This window comes from Mytilus trossulus, chromosome 10 (genome assembly GCF_036588685.1).
Source record: "Mytilus trossulus isolate FHL-02 chromosome 10, PNRI_Mtr1.1.1.hap1, whole genome shotgun sequence".
Lineage (NCBI taxonomy): Eukaryota > Metazoa > Mollusca > Bivalvia > Mytilida > Mytilidae > Mytilus > Mytilus trossulus.
This window is the reverse complement of record NC_086382.1, coordinates 26,661,703-26,673,370: the sequence shown is the minus strand read 5'-3', so window position 1 is coordinate 26,673,370 and position 11,668 is coordinate 26,661,703. Positions and strand designations below refer to the sequence as shown.

The window sequence follows — 11,668 nt, the reverse complement described above, 5'->3', positions numbered from 1 at the left end:
AATAGTGAAATCTGTGGAATTAGTTTCATTCTTTTGTTACTCATTTTGAATAACCTGAATATCTCACCTTAGGGAAGTGAAGTAAACCGTTGAGGAAACCGCTACCACCCATCAATTTGAGTGAATCACCCCAGGATGGTTTCATACAAGGTCTCTCAGGATCTTGTTCAACAGTTCCTATTTTACGTTGGAAAAGAATCAACACACAGTCCATAATTCTCATAATCAAATGTGGCGGCTTGGCTAATTTTCTCACTGAAATAAAAAAAAAGAGAAATTCTTTATCAATTTTATATGTATACCCCAAAAAATGACTACTTTCTATTTTGTATGTCCTTTATAAATGCTTTAATGTATTTCTTCCATACATGTATATATTTGTTGGTAAAAAAAGACCAAAAGAGCTTAGGCTTGTGTTAAGTCACATGCCAGCTTTAAATAAAATTACTGATTTGACAAGAAAGTTTTTTCATTTTTAAGCTTTCTGTTTTTATATCCGAATTTTTAAATATTTACCTGTAGATATGTGAGCTGGTTTAATTGTCTGTAAAGCAGCCTCAGCTCTGGCCAAGGCGGGTCTAGCAGCTTCTAGTTTCACTTCTGCTTTGGCTTTGTCCTCAGAAATGGCATCTACAATTGCCTGAGCTTTGTCTTTGACAACTTGTACTTGAGATTTGACTTTCTCGGCAGCTGTTGCTTTCTCTGTTACTTCTTTAAGTACAGCATCAGCTTTCTTTGATGCAACAGCTAATTCTTTTTCTTTGACAGCTAGTTCTTTTGAAAGTTCATTCACAGACTGAGTTGCCTCTATCAATTTCTTCAAACCAGTATTCATTCTCTGAGCCAAGATTCCAATCTCTCCTTTCTTCTCTGTATAAATAGTTTTGTATCCAGCAATGAAGGATAGGTATGATTTAGGAGTGACATATGTCTGTCGTCTGTACCTTTGGAAGTAGTCTATACAGTACTCTGCTACCATATCCTATAAGTATAATGTACTATTGAGTTATCTATGGTATTAACCTGATGAAGGGGTGTTCCAGAATTCAACTGTCTGGGCTCAAAGTGAGGACTTTATGAATTTCTGTATCATTTTTATTTTACCATTCTTTTACATGATTGAAATGGGAAACAATACAACGGGTAGTAAAAAAAAAGGTGCACATAATTTTTTTTTTCTCAAAGTCTTTAAAAGTATTCCCTTCTTAAGTGAGAATTTCTTCCCCCCATTGTAAAAATATATTACCAACAAAATTGAATATATATACATGTTACCTTTGTATATTTATTTCACTGAGTATTTTTTCTACTACTAAATTAAAGGGACACTTAATAAATTAAAGAATTAAATTCAAAACCTATTGAGGACAGTCACATATACAAACTGTTTGTTTAATTCACATACACATTATTCTTTTATTTTACTATCTTTGCAAAAGAAACTATACAATCACCTTAATTGTATATTTTGGACTATGTAGTTGTAACTTGTAAGTTATAAATTAATCAAGTACCATTGGAATTTTAGTATATATATGTGTGTGCTTGAAAATAATCATTCAAGTGTTAGATCTACAATTATGACTTGAATATAAAGCTCAGCTTGTTTAAACAACATTATTATTTTGCAAGATGTAATATTCATTGTGAAGTGAGCAATATCCATTGTATGTGACTTGGTGATATTCCTTATATTACAACAAAATTAAATGTAACAGTTCTTCACAAAAGGTAATTTAAATTGGTTAGAAAAATTTAAAAATAATGCTACATTTTAGATTCTATAGGTTTTTTTTGCATTAGAGCCGATTTTTTCCTTCTGTTGGACGAATTTATTTATGGGAAGATTTTTTCCTCATCAAATTGATCAAGTTTGAAGTGTTCTTATAACAGTAAACTAATACTGAACAGTTCCCAAAAATAGCATGTCAAGTTTTCATGGCAAACCATCGGAGATTGATAAAGCCTTAAACATATAAATTCCAAATTTTACTCATACTTTCGTTGTAGAGAGGGCAGGCACCCTGAGCACTGTGATTTACATTTACCAGTTTACAGTAAAATATGACAAATATGTGAAACAACATTCCAGCCATTTTCATTCTTTCGTAACTTTTTGACAAAGTTTACACACAACTTTTAAAGCATATGAACTGACAAGGAATACATTTAATTCTAACTTACATCCTTTGTAAAGCAGCAATTATAGGAATTATTTTGTAACATGTAAATGAAATCTGAAGTCATATAGAGGTTGCAATCATTTTGATGCGAATTACTGTAAAAGGGGGTTATCATTATGGTACAGACAAAGACCCCAAAAATAACATAAATTATACCATAAATACAAATAAAAACATGAAATTATGAATCTCAAAAAATAAAATGCCTTGACCAGCAAACTGTTAACATTGAAAGTGGTTAAAACTAACTTTGTTTCTCTTTAGAAATATATAAAATAGAAAGTCAAGTACAGAGTACCAAAAAATTTTCATTAACATTCATGTTTTTCAAACAAAAGAAGTGAAACTGCGAGCTACTGCTCACTGATGATACCCCCGCCACAAGTGGATAATATTAATAGTGTAAAAATATGCAAGTGTTCGATAAACAGGAAGTTGTCAAGTGATGAATCTGAAAACGCAACACACAGTATAGCTGACTTATATAAATCCTGAAACTAAATTTCAGAAATCCTTGTATTGTAGTTCCTGAGAAAAATGTGACGAAAATTTTCAACTTGGCTATCATGTGTAAAATCATACAAGTGTTCGGTAAACAGGAAGTTGTCGAGTGATCAATCTGAAAATGCATCACACGGTATAGCTGACTTAGATAAACCCTGAAACCAAATTTCAGAAATCCTTGTATTGTAGTTCCTGAGAAAAATGCGACAAAAAATATTCATGGGACGGACGGACTGACAGAGGTAAAACAGTATACCCCCCCCCCCCTTTTTTAAAGAGGGGGTATAATAAATAAAAGATTTTGCATTACAAATATAAATTTTTGTCCTGATATGATATCAAAATATTCTGTAAGATTTCATAAAATTAGAATTTATTCTCTTGTAACCATGGTAGCTATTCTTACCTGGAAGACCCCCATGGTACTGACAACTGACTGTTTGACAGCTGGTGTACATGCAATATCAAATGTGGCCAAGAAATGATTGGAGACAGCAATCAAAGCATCTTTAGGCCATCTCTGGAACCAGTTCATTGTACAACCGGAAATCAGTCCAGGAAACTTCAGTGATCTGCTACGGAATTTCTCACCAACCTATTGAAATAAAATATTCCATTTAAATGTATGTCTTGACTCCAAAAAAAAAATCTCTAAAGAAATGATCCAAAATATTAAAAATTTAATTATTTTTTTCAATCTTTTCCATAATAGTTGCCTCCCCCCCTTTTTTTATTGATTGGAACTACCAGAAAACTAATCATCATACTCAATACTCATTAATAAACATTCAAAGTACACATTCTTTGAAACCAACGCTAGACTTACTGGAGAGAAGCAGAGAACAACATGAAGATTTTGTCTGCAACGATTCAGGTAATATTCATACAAGTTTTCATTGGTTGGCACTTTACGTGGGAAATCTTTCTTCATTGACCCAATCAGTTCTTGTAAGATTTCATCCATTTCATCTCTAGCAAACAAACCAGATACCTACAAATACAACATTGTGCCATTTATACTTTAAAATATATGTGTACTATCATATACTGTGTAATATGGTAAAACTTTTAGTATTTGATTTCTGAAGTTATAAAAATAAGATTAATTATGTGTTTGGACCTGCGTCTAACTCTGCTGTTTGAGAAAAAGCCTTCAGTACATTAAAGATTGATATATTTTACGAGTGAGAACTTTGTCAATTGTCAAGTTGCAAGGAATCAAAGTACTGTGGATTTATTATTGTTTGTTTGGTACCTATTTCCCTGGATTTTGTTGGTACTGGTAAACCACAAATTTAAATGTTCAACTAACAACACATTTCTATAAGGTTGTGGGCAAACTTTGGCAATCCACAAAATCAAATATCTGCAAAAAATCCATGAAAATTGGTATTCATGAAAAAAAATGATTCCACTGTACATTAACAAGATAGTTGAAATGGTTTCCAAATCAAAATCTGTCAGCTAGCAGATAAATAAAATGTGTAATTAAATATAAGAAGATGTGGTATGAGTGCCAATGAGACAACTCTCCATCCAAGTCACAATTTGTAAAAATAAACCAATATAGGTCAAAGTACGGTCTTAAACAGAGCCTTTGCTCATGCCGAACAGCAACTCGCTATCAAGGGCCCCAAAAATACTTACTTCACCAGAGGACAGAATGTTGTTCATGTATTCTAAGAAGCCTTCATCTTTAATTTCCTGATCTGTGAAGATAAATGTTATACCATTCCCTTGCTGTCCAGCGGTACGATACAGGAACTTCAAATCTTCAAGCAAGTTGCTCACATTGTAGGACCTGTAATAGATTGAGTATCAAATAATTAATTCATGTTGACTAGCTCGATGCAATCATGCTAAATGTACCGTGTATTTTCAAATGAAAAAACATTTTTTTTTAAATAACATCAAATGTAATTTGGTACAATGTAAACGGAATTATTTTATCATTGAAAAATATCTGTCCATAGGTAAAATAATTAGTAAAAAAGTTTAAAATAAAAAGGGGCATGTATTATACATAAATGCTTACTATATATACATAGCAAATTGTGGTAGATGTACCTTAAAAATCTAAGTTTGGAATGTGTAAACTAGTCCCGAGGAACAAAACAATATTATGTTTTACCCATTCTTAAATGCAATCCATTAATTCACCAGCTAATTATCAAATCCCTGGTGTTAATGTGTGTATGTGGAGATATATATATATAGATTCTTACATAGGTACCAGTGGATTATCGGATTTATCCAATCGAGATAGTTAAATTATCAATTTTAAAGTCCGAGCCGCCTCAGCAAGTACTTTAAAATTTATAATTTAACTATCGAGATTGGATAAATCCGATTATCCACGAGTAACTATGTAAGAATCTGTTTCTCTAATGATTAAAAACATTTTCTTGTTTTGTTTATCGAAAACCCCCTTCGGATGCCTTTCACATTGCACGAAGTTGTCAATTTCATTAACACCTGTTATAGCATATTTTAAATCATCCAGTTAGCGAAAAAGGTCATGACCCTTAAATTCATCCAATGATCTGTTGAGATCACAGTTAACCACACGTTGATTAAATTTTTTTATACAATGGGTTTCGGATAGGGATAAATTTCCATAGAATTAGAGAAATGTATTTATACATATAATCTCATTTATTATAATTCAATGTTTTCATTAAATAGGTATGTTGAACAATTTATATCATGCAGAAAACCATTTAACCTTGCTAAACTTCTTACAAAAAAAATTGTGATAATGTTTGAGTCAAAGAAGAAAACTTTGAAAAAAAATAATCTTTATGAGCATTTTGCAACCTGATTTTCCTGTAATTTATTTTTACATGCATAAATCACAGTGATGATATATGACAACATTACAAAATTCAATATTTAATTGATTTAGGACTATGTATTTATAAAATATTGTTAATGTTTACAATTTGCCACATCTTTAAGTCATGCATATGACAGTTCAACAACAAAAAATGATATATTCATTTCATTTTGACAACAACAAAAGTATGTAGTATAGTGGAAAACCATTTATATATCTGATATACAATGTAGTTGTTTTCTGTGGTTAACTTACTTGCTTTTGTGTGAAGAAAAAAGATTTGACATAAACATAAGTAACAAAATCATTTACACTAATAGTTGAAATTACCCTTGAAACTTCAACATGCACATGACAAATAAGTTACCCATACAAATCATCATTCTTTGATATACTTTTAAATATGCTAAAAATTTAAATTTAGAAGCTTTTTTTCTAATGATGTCTCCCTTTATTGATTTAAATCCACATTATAATTGAAAAGTATCAAAAGAAATAAAAACAGAATTTCTCCAAGATCATTTAGACAATTTTTTCTTCCTGAATTATCCTTCCTTCTCCCTTTTAAAAAGTTTGATTAAAATCTTTGATAATGACTTATGTGGGTTTTATTGCTTTATTAAAGCAAGAGTTTCAACAGACAATTTCAACTCAGTCTACAAAATTTGTGACTAGAAAATCTGTCTATAAACATATATCACTTACTTTACACTTCAAGATAACAAAACAGGTAATGAATATTTAATAAAAAGTCAAAAAGAAATATCTCTTTATCATTTTATTATGCAAACAATAGACATAATTAAAAATAAGAATTCGTCAATAGTACACGGATGCCCCATTCGCACTATAATTTTGTATGTTCAGTGGACCGTGAAAATGGGTTAAAATCTCTTATTTGGAATTGAAATAAGAAAGACCATATCAAAGTGAACATGTGTACTAAGTTTCAAGTTGATTGGACTTCAACTTCATCAAAAACTACCTCAACCAAAACATTTAACCTGAAGGGGGACAGACGAACGAATGGACGCACAGACCAGAAAACATAATGCACATAAATAGGGCACAAAAAAACAGACGTATGTAATTAATATCTTCAATAAGTATTTGACCCAATTAAATTCAGAACACAATCCAAGTAAGGAATGATAGATGAAATCTGTAAATAGACTGTTATATAAAACTAATAACAAACCAATAGCCATCTACTTCAAATTGAATATGAATTATATATAAACTGTAATATAAGAAAGGACTGACTAAAAACAACCATATTTCAAAACTGGTAAATAAAGGCAACAGTAGTATACCGGCAGCTGTTCAAAAGATATTAAAAAGAAAGAATTCGTAAATACTCATTTACATATATTTCAGACTGTATTTTTCCTTAAAATGTAATAGTACCTAGTTAATGTAATCTGGAAAGTCTTGTATCCAGCAATAAATGATGAAAGTCTGGTCAAACTCTGTTTTCCTGAACCACCCACTCCTACTAGTAAGGAATGTCCTCTAGGGGTTCTGATCACACGGGAAATCTTTACCAAATTGGTCATGGCATCCTGAAATAAAAATAGCAATTAATAAAAATGTTTCTTGTTTGAGTTATGTTGGTTTTTTTTCAGGATTTGACTTGAACAGGAACCCTCAAATCTAAAACATTTGAAAGCCAATGAAGTATAAATACATAAAGAAAGTGAGTTTTAGACAAGTATAACAAAAATTTATTGACTTTTGCAAACAATATTAGTTACATTCTTATAAAAAAGCTAAATAATAAGATTTAAATATCTATTTTTGAACCATGGAAAAATTTCATGTCAGTATTAAGTTAAAGACTCTCAAAGTTAATTACTGTACTGAATTATTTCCCTTGATTTTCAGCAATTTTTTCTAAATTACCTTGAAGAACACCATATCCATCTTTGCTCCTCTAACAGTTTCATTGTATTGTTCCATGTAACCCTTCAGTCTTTCTTCTAGAGCGTCCAATGATGGAATGGCTTCATAGATCTTTGGTGCCTCCAAATCAGCGTCTTCAGGCTCCTCACCTACAAAGTTGTCAGAGTTGGAGTTAATGAGGGGTATTTTTAATACTTGGTAGTTGAAAATGAACTGTAGTTCTCTCTCTATCAAATAGAACAATGTAAGACCCTCTGGAGAAGTTAAGGACATTGAATATCCCACTGGTAGTAGTACAATGTAACCTGTCTAATCCAAACACCTGAGTATTTCAACATCCTGTTTTAACCGACATATTTTTCTGGACCCAAAATATGACTAACCTTGCTGAAATCTGAGTATTCCCACACCCTGCTTAATTCAACATCTTTTTCAGGTCACCCAGTGTCGGATAACACTGGTTACACTGCATATTCATAAATTAGATTTTTCATCTTCTAAAAACTTACCATGACAACATTGGATTGCATCATTTTCAACAAAATAAGTTACATAAATAAACTATTGAATTCAACATCAGTTAAAATCAAATCTATAATAGTATTCTGAAATTCTGATGCCGTTAAATTTATTTATTCTTCAAAATCATAGAGGAGCAATAGATTTTACAGCACAAACCATCCATGCATGTGTCTAACAGTTTTCTGAACAAGGGTCAATTCTTTTTAAATTTTTTAAATGGCTGTATACAGAAATATCAGGTATTGAAAACAAAACAATACTGAAGTGGAACTCTGGTAAAATCACAGGAATTCAGCTAAATCACCAATGCAATATTCATTTTTTTTCAATTGACTCTCATTCAAATTTAAATTGAACTATTAAGTTATCAAAATCCCCCCTCCAAAAATTAGAAGAAAAAAATAATAAAGTAATAAAGGATAAATGCTAATCTATAGAAGTTATCAAAATAATAAAGACTACCCCCAACTTCATCTAGTTGATTTTTCTCAAATCTCCCCTCTTACTCTCTACCTGTTACTCATTACCCTATACAACAAACATTAGAACGAGAATTACAAAATGTTCTACAACAAGAAGTGAATGTTACAACATGAATTATTCATATCATATATCATACAAGTATAAACATTCTATTAATTGTGTTGAAAGTGAAAGCTATTTACTACAGGAAATTTTGGATTTAACTCAATGCAACACTGCCTGTTACATTCAGTTTGATTGGATGAAGCCAAAAAATTCAGAGAATCAATTCCTTGATTGATGGTTGGAAAAATGTGTGCCAAAAGGGAGACGTAAAAAATAAGATAAAACAAGAGATACAAAGAATTGTAAATGTAGATTTGGGGACATCAATTGGTGATTTGATGTTTAACCAATGTGTTTACCAGCACAACATCTGAAAATATGGATCTTTCAAGATAATTGTTTATCAAGGAACAAACATAGAATAAAAGAATGTGACCACGGTTCTTGGAAGAATTTTTGTACTCATGCAAACATTTTCAGTGGTTTATGACTACACAAAACCAGCCATCTTGAATGTGAGATACCCACCAGACCGGTCTTTCTCTTAATAAGCAAAATATATATCTCAACATCAATATATTGCAAAGTATATATTATATTTGTATCATAAGCATAATGTATGTAAGGCATTCAGTGAGATATAATTGAAGTCTATAATCTAATTTGAACAACACGAAAAGCCATTCTTTTTAAATATATATATAAGTTTAATTACCGTTGTTGGAATCTTGAAAAAGGAATATTTCACTTGATTTTTTAAATAACGGAAAACTTTCTAATGAATATAAGTTCTAAAAACTTCCTTTTCCAGGTAGAAAAGTAGAAAAAAATTAATCAACTTACCAGCTTTATGAAGGCATGAACAAGTTTTTATAAATATTAAATATAATTTCAGGTGACAGGTTTCAAAATGCATTGGCGAACAGTTAAATAATGACAAAATTTGGTAACTCAAATTTAATGCTTTGAATAAAAAAGGGTTTTTTTCCAAATTTTATGAACAAAAATCTAAATAGTTTCAAGAATTCTAAAAATTAATTATTGACAAATTTTGAGCTTTTAGCTATATATATAAGGCTGGTCCATTTATTATGCAAAAAAATATTGCTAAACATCTAAGCTGTATATTTCACAGGATGTCAAATGGGATAAAACCTTAGCATTATTTAAATACCTGTAGGTTCTGGAGCCTCACGCATGAAGTCTACGAAGTATGGTTCAGCCTCCATCTCATTCACAACAGCTGATCCACACTCCTCTTCTGCTACCTGATAACAGAAATAAATCATTATCACATTTTGTTTGTTATTTAAAAATATATATTCTAAATTATTTCTCAAATGTGTAGAATGACTTATTGCTTTTACAATTAACAAAAGAGATGAAAATTTAAAAATTATTTTTTCAAGCATACAAAAATTTCATTAGTAGTTCTAAGATCTTTCATTAAACAAGAAGTTCAGTACATAGATCCCACAAATGTTTACTACATAGTTTTTAAACAACTTTAATATAACTACTAAATAAACTGATCATAGATACCAGGAATGAAATTTTGTATTTACACCAGACACCTGTTTCGTCTACTAAAAACTCATCCATGGCGCTCGATTTAAAAAAATTTGAAGGCCAAATAAAATAGGAAGTTGAAGAGCATTGAGGACCAAAAATTCCTAATAGTTTTTTCAAATACAGCTACAGTATGCTAACCTGTTTCATTGTTTTTTCGAACCAATCTTTGTCTGGTAAATCTACAAATCTGTCAACAATAACTCTGTAACACTCGTTCTTCCATAGTGACATCATAACACCAGTACTGGACAGGATTTCATCGGTTATATTCAAAATTCCCTGGAAACATTATAATATAATTTAACTAATTAAACTTCTGACATTCTTAAACAAAAATTTGCTTTCTCAATATGATACAGATAAATAATAATAAATCATGTACTTTTAAATTGATAACACTTTTAAAGATACCAGACTAATAAATGGTCAATGAAAATGTTTTTATTTTTATAAGATCAAATCATGAATCAAATAAACCTGGGAAACAGTAATTTTAATTTAACTTATGATATGATAACTAGTACCCACCAAACTAGAGAGTCAACAATTAATTCTTGTTTCATAAAATTACAGCTAATTTCCTAATGTTACTAGAGTCAAATTTTGTCTGGCTTGCTTGCTTTGTTTGTATAAACGTTTACTCAAGATTGACATCTGCAAACAATATTAGACAGACATAGTTAAACCAGTATACATTATATTTAAAGTTGATTGAATGTTATCCTAATTACAATTGTCAATATACAAACATAGCAAGCATGCATGCTTACCAAAGTCTTACCCTACATGCATGAGGAAATAAGCTGTAACCAGTGTAAAAGACTTACCTGCCAAATTCTGCTGAGATCTCTCAAGTTGAAAACGTAATGGAACTTAGCTGGTGTTGGCAACATCTTTACTTTAACCTTCTGCCATAGTTTTCTAGTAGCTGTAATTAAACTGTCCACAAGTTCACAACAGTCTTCTCTGAATCCTCTATCCTGTAACATAAAATACAAGCATTATTCTCTTACATATTTAAAACATTAGAAATGACATTTCCTGATTTTCAAATGCAGTTTAAAATGGCTTTGTGATTTAGAGTACAGTAGTTCTTCCAATGTGAGGCCACTCTTGCTACAAAGAAAATATTGACTAACAATGGAGATTTCATCTCCCAAGTGGTATATTTTTGTTTCATTGAAATCATGTCAATTGTTTACCTGACACATAATTGCAATATTATTTTTTTCATTATTTTTTTCTCTTTAAATCCCATATTTATTTCTTCAAGTTACCTTGACAAAGTATCCTTTTCCAATTGTTCTGAAGATTTTATCAATGGAATTATTTGATGGAAGACAACAGTTGAAGATATTAAAGTGACGTTTGAGACGCTGTGGGATATCATTTCTACCACCACCGGGATGGATCATAGCGGCCAAGAACTGGATATCAACAATGTTGGTAAACTCTCCAGGTTTCTCAAGGTTATAGAACCCTCTAGCTTCCATCAGCTGTCGTGTAATTTCATTGGTCACCTGAAAGAAAAAATGTGTAATTTCTTGAGTAAGTTTTCAGAAAATCAATATTATTATGTGAACTACTAAAATTTATAAGGCTGTCATTTTGTGCTTTCACA

General features: G+C 30.8%; 1 protein-coding gene across 2 annotated transcripts in view; it reads right to left on the bottom strand.

Annotated features, from left to right (window-relative positions):
* The window catches only part of LOC134687118 (dynein axonemal heavy chain 5-like), an 86,773-nt gene that overhangs the window by 21,250 nt on the left and 53,855 nt on the right, over nt 1-11,668 (bottom strand). For both annotated transcript variants that reach the window (XM_063547117.1, XM_063547119.1), the window contains 11 exons: nt 11,325-11,567; nt 10,875-11,027; nt 10,186-10,326; nt 9,650-9,743; nt 7,426-7,574; nt 6,931-7,085; nt 4,335-4,488; nt 3,514-3,678; nt 3,094-3,282; nt 517-982; nt 68-255 (listed from right to left, as the gene is read on the bottom strand). In XM_063547117.1, coding sequence (XP_063403187.1) covers nt 68-255; nt 517-982; nt 3,094-3,282; nt 3,514-3,678; nt 4,335-4,488; nt 6,931-7,085; nt 7,426-7,574; nt 9,650-9,743; nt 10,186-10,326; nt 10,875-11,027; nt 11,325-11,567 — 2,097 coding nt within the window. The remainder of the gene's footprint in view (nt 1-67; nt 256-516; nt 983-3,093; nt 3,283-3,513; nt 3,679-4,334; nt 4,489-6,930; nt 7,086-7,425; nt 7,575-9,649; nt 9,744-10,185; nt 10,327-10,874; nt 11,028-11,324; nt 11,568-11,668) is intronic.